At 45.5% G+C, this 12730-nt stretch overlaps 1 protein-coding gene across 2 annotated transcripts in view; it reads right to left on the bottom strand.

Moving 5' to 3' along the window:
- Positions 1-1314: 1314 nt before the first annotated feature.
- Positions 1315-12730, bottom strand: part of LOC138638946 (ribose-phosphate pyrophosphokinase 1) — a 48815-nt gene continuing 37399 nt past the window's right edge. For both annotated transcript variants that reach the window (XM_069728706.1, XM_069728705.1), the window contains 2 exons: positions 4602-4761; positions 1315-1684 (listed from right to left, as the gene is read on the bottom strand). In XM_069728706.1, coding sequence (XP_069584807.1) covers positions 1592-1684; positions 4602-4761 — 253 coding nt within the window. In that variant the 3' untranslated portion in view covers positions 1315-1591. The remainder of the gene's footprint in view (positions 1685-4601; positions 4762-12730) is intronic.

The raw sequence follows: 12730 nt of genomic DNA, 5'->3' as shown, positions 1-12730 counted from the left end.
CTTGTAGCTGCCCCTTCACTGCTGTGAGTGGTGACTGATGCGGATCTCTGCACCGCCCCTATAACTGAAAGCCGGCGGCTATAAGCACACCCCAGCATTTTCATTGACAGCTTGCTCTGCAGATCACTCAGTGTTGTGGTGTGCTTGTAGCTGCCCCTTCACTGCTGTGAGTGGTGACTGATGCGGATCTCTGCACCGCCCCTATAACTGAAAGCCGGCGGCTATAAGCACACCCCAGCATTTTCATTGACAGCTTGCTCTGCAGATCACTCAGTGTTGTGGTGTGCTTGTAGCTGCCCCTTCACTGCTGTGAGTGGTGACTGATGCGGATCTCTGCACCGCCCCTATGACTGAAAGCCGGCGGCTATAAGCACACCCCAGCATTTTCATTGACCGCTTGCTCTGCAGATCACTCAGTGTTGTGGTGTGCTTGTAGCTGCCCCTTCACTGCTGTGAGTGGTGACTGATGCGGATCTCTGCACCGCCCCTATGACTGAAAGCCGGCGGCTATAAGCACACCCCAGCATTTTCATTGACTGCTTGCTCTGCAGATCACTCAGTGTTGTGGTGTGCTTGTAGCTGCCCCTTCACTGCTGTGAGTGGTGACTGATGCGGATCTCTGCACCGCCCCTATAACTGAAAGCCGGCGGCTATAAGCACACCCCAGCATTTTCATTGACAGCTTGCTCTGCAGATTACTCAGTGTTGTGGTGTGCTTGTAGCTGCCCCTTCACTGCTGTGAGTGGTGACTGATGCGGATCTCTGCACCGCCCCTATAACTGAAAGCCGGCGGCTATAAGCACACCCCAGCATTTTCATTGACAGCTTGCTCTGCAGATCACTCAGTGTTGTGGTGTGCTTGTAGCTGCCCCTTCACTGCTGTGAGTGGTGACTGATGCGGATCTCTGCACCGCCCCTATAACTGAAAGCCGGCGGCTATAAGCACACCCCAGCATTTTCATTGACAGCTTGCTCTGCAGATCACTCAGTGTTGTGGTGTGCTTGTAGCTGCCCCTTCACTGCTGTGAGTGGTGACTGATGCGGATCTCTGCACCGCCCCTATAACTGAAAGCCGGCGGCTTTTATTTGCTCCTTTATCCAGTTTTTCAGTGCTGTGGCCAGACAGTATTGTAACGCTATTTATTTCCAGATTGACCCCATATGTACAGGTTAATAGAGTTTGGGGGCACAACAGGTTCTTTTTAGGAGTTTATTAGTGAATATGGACTGAACGCACTTTCTTCCGGAGAAGTACACCAAGAAAGACAAGATAACTGCTTGATGAGCATCCGGATCAGACAGTGAATACGGAACCACAGAAGAGCCAGCTTTATTAAATAACAAACCTCAAATAGTTGTATCGTCGCCTTCATGCACAAAGTGGCAATTATTAATCAAGTTCATTAAAATATGCAACAAATAAAATGACAACTTCATGCTTCCGATGCAGCAGCACCTGATAAAAGGGTCTCTTGAGCAGAGCCAACACTTGCATATGGGGCATGGAGATGAGAGAAGGGTCCGCAGACTACACCCAGGCAGGTGCACATGAGGTTCCATAAAACACAAAATCCACTACTGAGTGACCACGCTATAAAGGAACATGGCTGAACAGGTAAGAGACAGACTCCCCGTTGTGTGTCCGGCGAATGGCTTCGGCCAATATCATAGAGATATCAATAACCTGTTCATAAAAACACAAAAGACGGTCGTTAGATATACGGACAATTCATGGCATCATATCACTAAAACAACAAAGATCAAAGCATTAAGGAAGAGGAGTTACACAAGTGACAACGCAGCCACAGGGGAAGTCTTTGTGAGAACCACTGTACCAGGACAAAGGAGACAGCCAAGATGTCTGAAAACACCGCATATATGGAAATTCAGCCGCATTACTGATATACTTCGACAATGAAGGTTCACGGCGGACTAATTGGCCAAGTCAAGAGGCGTAATATTTACCATACAGTTATAGGCACGTAAAAGGGCTTTTATTCCAGGAGAGACATGTATAATGAATATTGGGCTTTGACACTGATCGTCTTGGTACAGCGGATTAACCACTGCACTGCTGGCAAATATTACAGAAGTGTGGGTATGGTAAATCTTGACGTTTACACTTTCTACACATTTCAAATCGTACGGACCTTTTCATCAGGAAAAGCTGGAAGTGATCACACATTCAGGTATTAAATTTATATATAAAAAAGTTCTAATCAGGACACTCCCCAAATGGGAAATAGAGAAATTACAATTATACACGTGGCATCGTCGCTTTCACAAAAGCCAGATCAAAATCTCAAATTAATTAACCTCAGCCATAAATTCTTTAACAAGAAGAAAAACAAAATACAAGGGTCTTTTGGTTACTAAAATCCTACAACTTGTCCAGCAAAAACAAGCAATAAGGCAAGGAAAAAAAGAACTACACAATAGATGTGCACAATATAGGAAAGAATGACACCGATTAATGCAGATACAACACACAAGTGATCTTATGAAGTAAAAACATTGGTGTCCCAGGCCCGGGTAGCCTTGATCCATTTCCTAATATCCTTTATGAGAGGCCTCTATCCATTTCCTATCTGCGAGGCTTCGATCCATTTCCTATGTGCGAGGCTTCGATCCATTTACTATCTGCGAGGCCTCGATCCATTTCCTATGTGCGAGGCTTCGATCCATTTACTATCTGCGAGGCTTCGATCCATTTCCTATCTGCGAGGCTTCGATCCATTTCCTATGTGCGAGGCTTCGATCCATTTACTATCTGCGAGGCCTCGATCCATTTCCTATGTGCGAGGCTTCGATCCATTTACTATCTGCGAGGCTTCGATCCATTTACTATCTGCGAGGCCTCTATCCATTTACTATCTGCGAGGCTTCGATCCATTTACTATGTGCGAGGCTTCGATCCATTTCCTATCTGCGAGGCCTTGAACCATTTACTATCTGCGAGGCTTCGAACCATTTCCTATGTGCGAGGCTTCGATCCATTTCCTATCTGCGAGGCCTTGAACCATTTACTATCTGCGAGGCCTTGAACCATTTACTATCTGCGAGGCCTCGATCCATTTACTATCTGCGAGGCCTCGATCCATTTACTATCTGCGAGGCTTCGATCCATTTACTATCTGCGAGGCCTTGAACCATTTCCTATCTGCGAGGCCTCGATCCATTTACTATCTGTGAGGCTTCGATCCATTTCCTATGTGCGAGGCTTCGATCCATTTCCTATCTGCGAGGCCTTGAACCATTTACTATCTGCGAGGCCTTAAACCATTTACTATCTGCGAGGCCTCGATCCATTTACTATCTGCGAGGCCTCGATCCATTTACTATCTGCGAGGCTTCGATCCATTTCCTATCTGCGAGGCCTTGAACCATTTACTATCTGCGAGGCCTTAAACCATTTACTATCTGCGAGGCCTCGATCCATTTACTATCTGCGAGGCCTCGATCCATTTACTATCTGTGAGGCTTCGATCCATTTACTATCTGTGAGGCTTCGATCCATTTCCTATCTGCGAGGCTTCGATCCATTTCCTATCTGCGAGGCCTCGATCCATTTACTATCTGCGAGGCCTCGATCCATTTACTATCTGCGAGGCCTCGATCCATTTCCTATCTGCGAGGCTTCGATCCATTTACTATCTGCGAGGCTTCGATCCATTTCCTATCTGCGAGGCCTCGATCCATTTACTATCTGCGAGGCCTCGATCCATTTAATTATTGGACTTTAGCAGGATTTCGGTACCCAAGACGATGTTGTCTGATGCAATGTTGTGCTGCTATACTGTAGATTGATCTTCTTATTACTTGGCACCGCTTCATCGCATTAGATTGCCTTCTTTGCACCTTATTTTGTAAGTGTAATACTTTCCGGATACCCAGGCCTGGGACACCACTGTTCTGGTTACTTTATATATTCACTTGTGTGCGGTGTCTCTCACATTGTGCACATCTATCGGGTAGTTTTTTCTCCTTGCCTTCACTGATTATTACCACTGCCCTTGTGGCGCTTCCTTTTTGAATTTCATATGCCTATTTATACTTCATTGATTGTACTCCCTTACCATTTACTTAGCAAAAAACAAGCAGTCATACAGATATGTTAATTAAAAAAATATATTTTACGGCTTTTGAAAAAAGGGGAAGAAATAAAAGTGCAAAAACTAGCTTTGTGGGGAGGTTAGGGGAAAAAATAAACTTTGCAAAAAATGTGTAAGAATTACAAGTAATGAAAAACCTGATAAAACAGTAGGTCTCTTTATGACGATAGTGTCCCAAGTAAAGGCAATGCTTTTGTGGTGCTCTCAAGTACTATGACCTCACAAATACTAACATAAAGTCTCACAGACAGCCAAAGTCTTGTAAAAAGCCTTGATAGGAGAAACGTTCTATCTGTAGAGCGGCTGTACACCAGAAATAATGGGAGGTCATACTAGAAGCACAAAAGTACTGGGACAGCCACACACAATGATGGCAAATTCCAGGGACAGGCCAGAAATGGAGAAAATGTGACAACCCATGGAAAGGGGAGGACTAGTCAAGATGGTCTGTTTTCTGGACAATGGGATTACAATCTTTGTTCTGAGTACCTGGATTTTCTGACAATGCCTGATCTTCTCCTCTTGAGGTATAGTATTTGTCACTACCACAGCTTCAAAACATGCGTTATTAATCCGAGAAATGGCCGGACCAGAGAAGATCCCGTGTGTCAGGATAGCATACACTTTGACGGCTCCAGCAGATAGAAGTCTACAAAGAAAAAGTCAACCACAAATGCCTGAGTAATAAAGAAGAAAACTGGAGGAAAAAAAATAAGTCCATCCCCACAGCAAGAAATAAAGAAGAGCTCATTCATCACGATGGAAAGCACATCGACCTATGGCAGCTCCAAGTAATGCTCCACCAAGGGCCACAATTCATCGTGGAACCACAGAAGAGCACATATGTATATATGAGGAGGAGGAGAGGAGACCCCTCCAAGCACATTGTATGACCAACGTCGGCAAGAAAGGGTCCATTAGAAGAGTAACATCTCCTCAGCCTGGGATCTGGTCTCCTGTGTGTTATATATGAAAGCCCACAAAGACAAATACAAAGTGAAACTAGAAGAAAATAAAATAGATCCACTAACTGTGCAGGTAATACAAATTGGGAAAGTCTAAGTTACTTACGGGATTTTTTGGAACCCACGACCTCACCACGAGAGAGGGGATCTGCCCACCAAGGACAGGAAACATACAGGTTACAAAGGGCTTTATTACAGAGCAAGAGAGAACCTCCAATGGATATTACAACAATAACCAACCACAGCACATAACACTCAACCACACATTACAGCTGTTAGTTATGGGTTCCGAAAAATCCTGTCACCAGCAAGTAAATGAGACTTTATTCAATCACAGATGACAACACCACAACAGAGTTCCAGAGATCGGAAAATAATCTAGGGAGGATTGGAGCACCCTTCTATTAAAGGGGAGATCGGGAGAAGCATCCATATCTAGTCTATTGTGTCTAGAGAACGTAGACTGAAGACCAGGTAGCAGCCTAATAAATCTACTCTATTAAAGACACTAGCGTCCTCCGCCCAGGAGGTTGCAGGGCCTGAGTGGAAAGAGTCTTTAAACCTTCCAGCAGTTCCTTGCTGCTTGAGGAGTAGCATACAGAAATGGTGTCTTAACGCATCTAGCAATGGTAGGTTTTGAGGCTGTGCATCCCATTCTAGAGCTCTGGAAGGATACGAAAAAAAAAATAATCATCCTTTCTACACTCCTGGTAGCCGAAAGGTACCCGACTACTCATCTCTCAACGTCTAAAGCAGAGGTGTCAAACTGCATTCATCGAGGGCTGCAAACAGGTCATGTTTTCAGGATTTCCTTGTGTTGCACAGGTGATAATTTAATCACCTGCACAGAATGATTCCATCACCTGTGCAATACTAAGGAAATCCTGAAAACACGACCCGTTTGCAGCCCTCGAGGAATGCAGTTTGACACCTCTGGTCTAAAGTATGCAATCACTCCTCCTGGTGCTTCAGATTGGGACTAGAGGGAACGATGGCTTTCTGTAGCTTATGGAACAGACTCACCACCTTAGGAAGGTAGGCTGATCTGGCTTAAAGACCACCCTATCATCTAGGATCTGGGTAAATGGTGGGGCTATAGAAAAGGCCTGAATATCACTAACTCTCTCGGCAGAAAGTAATGCTACTAGAAGGCTGTTTTGAAGGAAAATGGTAGTTACCTGCCGATAACGGTATTTCTCTGATCCCATGATGGCACCATGGAGAGAGGGGTCCGCCCCCAGGGACAGGAAACCTACAGATGAAAAAGGGCGTACCTCTCTCCCACATCAGTTGGATTACAGAGCCTTATACAGAACTTCAGCTGCAACTCAATATTTACACAAATTAAACAACCAAATTAACTTAACAGAGGCACCGTGACTAAAACTAATTACTGGTACATTACCAAGTGCACACCTGTGTGTGAAAAGGGAGGGAATATACGGGTGCCATCATGGGATCAGAGAAATACCGTTATCGGCAGGTAACTACCATTTTCTCTATCCCCATGATGGCACCACGGAGAGATTTGAATAGATAGCTCTTAGGGAGGGACCACTGCCTCTAGAACCCTTCGCCCAAAGGTAGGATCAGAGGAGGTCAAGTCTAAGCGGTAATGCTTGAAAAATGTAGACTGGGAAGACCAAGTGGCCGCTCTACATATCTGTTGTATTGAAGCGCCAGCTCTCTGCCCAGGATGATGCCACTGCTCTGGTCGAATGAGCCTTTATATTCTCCGGGATGGCTGTCCCGCAGGATGAGTAGGATAGGGCGATGGCGTCTCTTATCCACCTTGCTAACGTGGTTTTCGATGCTTTTTGTCCCTTCCGTGGACCCTGGAAGCAGACAAACAAAGCCCTATCCTTCCTGCACTCCCTAGTGGCTGACAGATATTGCCACGCTTACTCCTTAGGGAACGCTGTTTTTGAATCTGCCGCCGGCAGAAGCGACCATCTGCGCAGGCGCGCGCGTCACTTCCGGTTCGCGGCACAGGCGTCCTATAGGGAAGATATTATTGGGGACGCATGTGCGCGCGTTCTCTCGTTCCGCCTGCCCCCGCACTTCCGGTTTGGGCGGCGGTGATCGGCGGTGCTGTGGGGCGCTTTCTGCTCTAGCGCTCCTGCGCCCGCCATGGAAAGGTAGCCACCGCTACCTCCATGTACCGACTAGCGGTACAGAGGCTGAATCGGTGACCGCCGTCACCTGCCTCCTTCCTCCCCCTTTTTTTTTTTTTTTCCCACGGGGAAGGCAGGCTGGAACCTCTTCACTGCCTCCCCCTGCCACACTCACCCATAGGGCCCGCCGACCCCAGCGGTGGTGCTTCAGGGTCGGAATAAAAGGGGGGGAAAACCCGCTGTAACCAGCCGAGACAGGGCGCCCCCTGTCAGGAACCGACCGGCCAGCTCCCTGGAATCCCACGAAGAATCCTTCAGGTACGTGCTGTAGGTTCCCCGTCAGGGACAGGAAACCAACTGATGTGGGAGAGAGGTACGCCCTTTTTCATCTGTAGGTTTCCTGTCCCTGGGGGCGGACCCCTCTCTCCGTGGTGCCATCATGGGGATAGAGAAAGAAACTTAAGGGTTGTGGACAATGGGTTCAAACAGTGTGTTAGTTAAGGCTGTCAGGACCAAATTCAAATCCCATGGTACCAAATTTACTTTAAAAATGGGTCTAGATCTTAAAGATGCTTTAATGAATCTTGATACCCAAATAGTTACCTGCCAAGTCACAACTTTACAGGGCCACAAGAGCGGACACCTGTACCTTTAAGGTACTGATGGATAACCTCAATTCAAGGCCACCTGCAGAAACTCCAAAATCTTTCCTATTGGAGCCCCCTTCTCTACTCTAGAACCTGAGAAGGGTAAAAAGTTTTTCCAAGTTCTAGCATATATCCAAGTAGTGACTGGTTTTCTACTCTGAAGCAAAGTGGACATGACATTGGTGGAAAAACCCTCTCTTTTCTAAGTGTCCTTTCAAGTTCCACACCGTCAAGTGGAGGCTGGTTACTTGTAGATGGAAGATCAGCCCTTGCACAAGGGATTTCCGGTAAAACCCACGAATCTGACATGGACATCCTGCTCAGACATGAGAACCATGTCAACCATCTTTGACAGAACGGGAAAATCAAGATGATCCTCACCTTGTCCTCTCCGATTTTTCTAACAACCAGGGGAATCAGTGAAACTGGAGGGAAGGCTTACGCCAGTGTGAAATCCCAGGGAATCAGGAGAGCGCCTACCACCAAGGGATTGTCCCTGAGGGTCAGGAACAGAACATCCTCACTTTCCAGTTTAGTTTTGTGACAAAAATCTACCACCGGAAGGCCCAACATTCAAACTATCTCTGCGAAGATATCTTGATCAAGCTCCCACTCTCCCCTTGTCTCAAAGAGGGTTGGGGATTAGAAAATCCACCTTGGTATTTTCCTTCCCCCTTATATGTAGAGCTGTCAGGGAAAGGAGATGTTTCTCCGCTATTCGAAATAGACAATATGTCACTCTCGTCATTGTTTTTGACAGCATCTGTCCGAAAGAATCTTGACACTATGGCCCAGTAGGGGGTGTCCCTCTTCCTTCTGAGAAGAAAGACACCGCAACGCGAGTCAAGTGGTTACACTGGGACCTCCGAAACTCCGAGTAATTATTCATCCCCCTGGCTCCTCATAGGTTTATGATTGATTGACTTTTCAGTTCTGCACATCAAGCCATGGTATGCATTTTTCTTTGGTCTTTGGCTTCCCCTATGAGATGTTTACTTACTGCAATTTTTTTTTCATAAACCCTCTAAGCCTCTTTAGGGGCAGCCAGGGACATAACCCCAGTAGCGTCCAGGTATATCAATTTATTTTGCATTCTACTGTTGCACTTTAACTTTCTGCACTTTGGAATTTATGTATGTTCACAAATAATTATTACTTATTTTTTATATGTGCACTTTATAACTTGAGTCTATTATGCAGGTATTTGCAAATTGCATATAATCATGGTTGCAATATAATTACTCTTTTGGGTACTATCCATCCGTTTTTGGAGGTCAGTGTTTGCTTGCTTTTTTTCTGTATGGTCTGTACACATCTCCTAAACACTTCCTTTTAATATTTTTAAGTGTATGTTTCAATAAAAAATATTTTTTATGCATTATGTTTGGAGGACTCTTTTCTGATCTACACAAGTGTCTGGGACTTCTACAGGGACAGCTTTTCGGAATAAGTCCAGAACTTTTTTGCAAAGCTGACTGCTCCCTCAGGGAAGAACGAGAAGGGGTCACAACAAACTCTTTGTGAGGAATCAACTGGAAGTCTAACCTCAGACCTGATCTAATAAAGTTGAGGATTCAGTGACTGGCTATTGCAGCATTGCGCTTTCCCAGACAGGCGAGAAGTAGGAAAGTCTTCCCCCTACTTGGGCTGGGAGTCTGAGTCGATTTTCAGGGCCCCTGAGAGGACGACCCAAATAAGAGCGATCTACCCATTTGTCCTGATACTTAGAAGGCTTTCTTCAGACAATTTTTTTCTCCGGAAAGATCGCCTATAGGTAGACTAGGGAATAGTGATGAGCGAGTATACTCGTTGTTCGGGTTTTCCAGAGCACGCTCGGGTGGTCTCAGAGTATGTGACTGCTTTGAGATTTAGTTTTGATCTCCGCAGCTGCATGATTTACAGCTGCTAGACAGGATGAATACATGTGAGGAATGCCTGTTTGTTAGGGAATTCTCACATGTATTCAGGCTGTCCAGCAGCCGTAAATCATGCAGCTGAGATTAAAAAAAAAAAAAAAAAAAAAAAAAAACAATCTCCGAGCACTAAAATACTTGGAGCTCACCCAAGCATGCTCGGGGAGACCCAGAACAACAATGCTATTCGCTCATCACTACTAGGGAGTCTTTTCTTCACATCTCCCACTTTTTCAAGGATCTCATCCAGAGCCGGGCTAAAGAGAAATTCTCCCTCGCTAGGGATGGAACATAAATGTAGGGGTAATGGTGTGCACTCGGGTCTGGGACACGGAGGTGCTGGTAAAACGGACCGTGTGGTCCAAGTCAATAAAGTATAGAAATATACCGCACACTCAATTCTGGTATGTTGCAAAAAAAGGAAGGTTTTGTGCCAAATTTATTCAAATACGGAATACAAAAAGTTGCCACATTGAAAATGGTAGAGCGAACCCAACGTTTCGACCCTCCCGGGTCTTATTCATGGGGTTGCTCTGGTTCTTGTTATAATTATACACAACAGTGGCAGTGGTAGAGGAAAAATAAACTATCCCTTCCAGGTATGACCTTAGCGTAGGGCCAGAAATAGTCTCTGTGTCCCGGGTGTACGGAGCCTGATAGGGAGGGCCGTCTCACTGTTAGAGCTCGTATCCTGGTGTGATGTCAGCGGCGCGTTTATTTTTCCTCTACCACTGCCACTGTTGTGTATAATTATAACAAGAACCAGAGCAACCCCATGAATAAGACCCGGGAGGGTCGAAACGTTGGGTTCGCTCTACCATTTTCAATGTGGCAACTTTTTGTATTCTGTATTTGAATAAATTTGGCACAAAACCTTCCTTTTTTTTGCAACATACCAGAATTGAGTGTGCGGTATATTTCTATACTTTAGGGATGGAACATAGTCTAGTTCTACCCTGGATATCACAGGGGGGATATTTTTTATAATCCCCACCGCTGACACCAAATGTCATGGTCACGGTTCCCAGGGAGGATACCTTCACCATCCCCACCACTCACACTAATTTGTCATGAACCGGGGTTGTTTGGTTGCCCCTGGTTCTTTCTGAAGGGGATTTATCTATATCCCACTTCCGGTTTGGAACTTGCAGCTCTCTGGTGCCCCCCCCCTTACCCTCAGGTCAGAATGGATACTGCACCTAGGAGAATTAGTCACCAGAAAGGCTGCCTTACGTTGTACTGGCTATTGGCCATGGTGCAGAGAGGGCGATATAACTACTCCCACTCAGGAGGGAATAATAATTATCAACACACCCAGTCACTATAAAGACTCCCAACCGTGAAGTAGCGTAATTCACTTCAGAGGACGTGACCGTACATTATAGAGCAAGGAGAGACAAGCTAGTAATTTTATATTTTACTCAAAAAAGGTAGGCAGTGTTTACAGAGGTATAAAAAGATTATTAAGACAATTATCGCATATACAATACAATTACAAATAAAATAGAATTAAAGTTGAAAAACACTTACATTTCTTTTTGTCATATCATTTCATGGCTGATCATGGGCTGTGGGGGATGAGCGAGCATATATCCAGAAGCATCACACCCCTGTGTCAGCTAGACCCCAGAAAAAGACACATTAAGACTGCTGCTTCACTCACTTATTTCCTAGCCTAAAACCAAGCCACTCCCCCTGTGGTGACCTCACTTAGAGGTTGAATCCTCTCCTTTTCTTAGAGTTATGGCACCCATTTTTTATGCCTAGCTCGCTGTACGAACCCCATCTATGAAAGACACAATGATCAAGAGGTGTACTGTTGTGAATTCTGTGGTCAAGCTCCCTCCTGTGGTCATGAGTGGTACTTCGGCTGGTTCTGTCTATGAGCTTCCTCTGGTAGATGTGAGTGGGGCTGCGGTTTCTGAGTTTCCTTCCTCAGGTGACGAGGTTAAGTCGTTAGGTGCTGCTCTATTTAACTCCACCTAGTTCTTTGTTCCTGGCCTCCAGTCAATTTTCCAGTATTGGTCTTGTTTTCACCTGGATCGTTCTTGTGGCCTGTCTGCCCTGCATAAGCTAAGTTTTGCTTGTGTTATTTTTGTTTGCTATATTTTCTGTCCAGCTTGCTATATTGGTTTTTCTTGCTTGCTGGAAGCTCTGAGACGCAGAGGGAGCACCTCTGTACCGTTAGTCGGTGCGGAGGGTCTTTTTGCCCCTCTGCGTGGTTGTTTGTAGGTTTTTGTGCTGACCGCAAAGCTATCTTTACTATCCTCGGTCTATTCAGTAAGTCGGGCCTCACTTTGCTAAAATCTCTCATCTCTGTGTTTGTATTTTCATCTTTACTCACAGTCATTATATGTGGGGGGCTGCCTTTTCCTTTGGGGAATTTCTCTGAGGCAAGGTAGGCTTATTTTTCTATCTTCAGGGCTAGCTAGTTTCTCAGGCTGTGCCGAGTTGCATAGGGAGCGTTAGGCGCAATCCACGGCTACCTCTAGTGTGGTTTGATAGGATTAGGGATTGCGGTCAGCAGAGTTCCCACGTCTCAGAGCTCGTCCTATGTTAGTAACTATCAGGTCACTGTGTGCTCTTAACCACTAGGTCCATGGCTCTGAATCACCTGTTCATAACAGTGTACCACATCAGGGCATTTTTTTTAAAGTGTAAACACGGCATAGTTACACAACCCGCTTACGGAGAAACCCGCTCTTTGCACTCGTTGGGTTTAGCTACTAGCGATTTCAGGGAGTTCTAGATCTGTTGATGGACATCTGGAATATATAATTCTTATATCTCTAGCCCTGATAGGTGGCACTATATATAATCTTAAAAGAACAATAGAAACTCATGGTTTATATACCAGTTTTAACCAGTACCAGGTGGGAGTAGGGTAGGGAGACTAGTCTGCCCACAGCATAGAGCAATATAAATTCTTGAGGGAGGGGGAAAAGAGGGGTTTAGAATTACACACACGAGCAGAGGGAG

This window comes from Ranitomeya imitator, chromosome 5, assembly GCF_032444005.1.
Source record: "Ranitomeya imitator isolate aRanImi1 chromosome 5, aRanImi1.pri, whole genome shotgun sequence".
In the NCBI taxonomy this organism is placed as follows: Eukaryota; Metazoa; Chordata; class Amphibia; order Anura; family Dendrobatidae; genus Ranitomeya; species Ranitomeya imitator.
The sequence above is the reverse complement of the archived record's forward strand: the minus strand, read 5'-3'. Positions and strand labels throughout refer to the sequence as shown.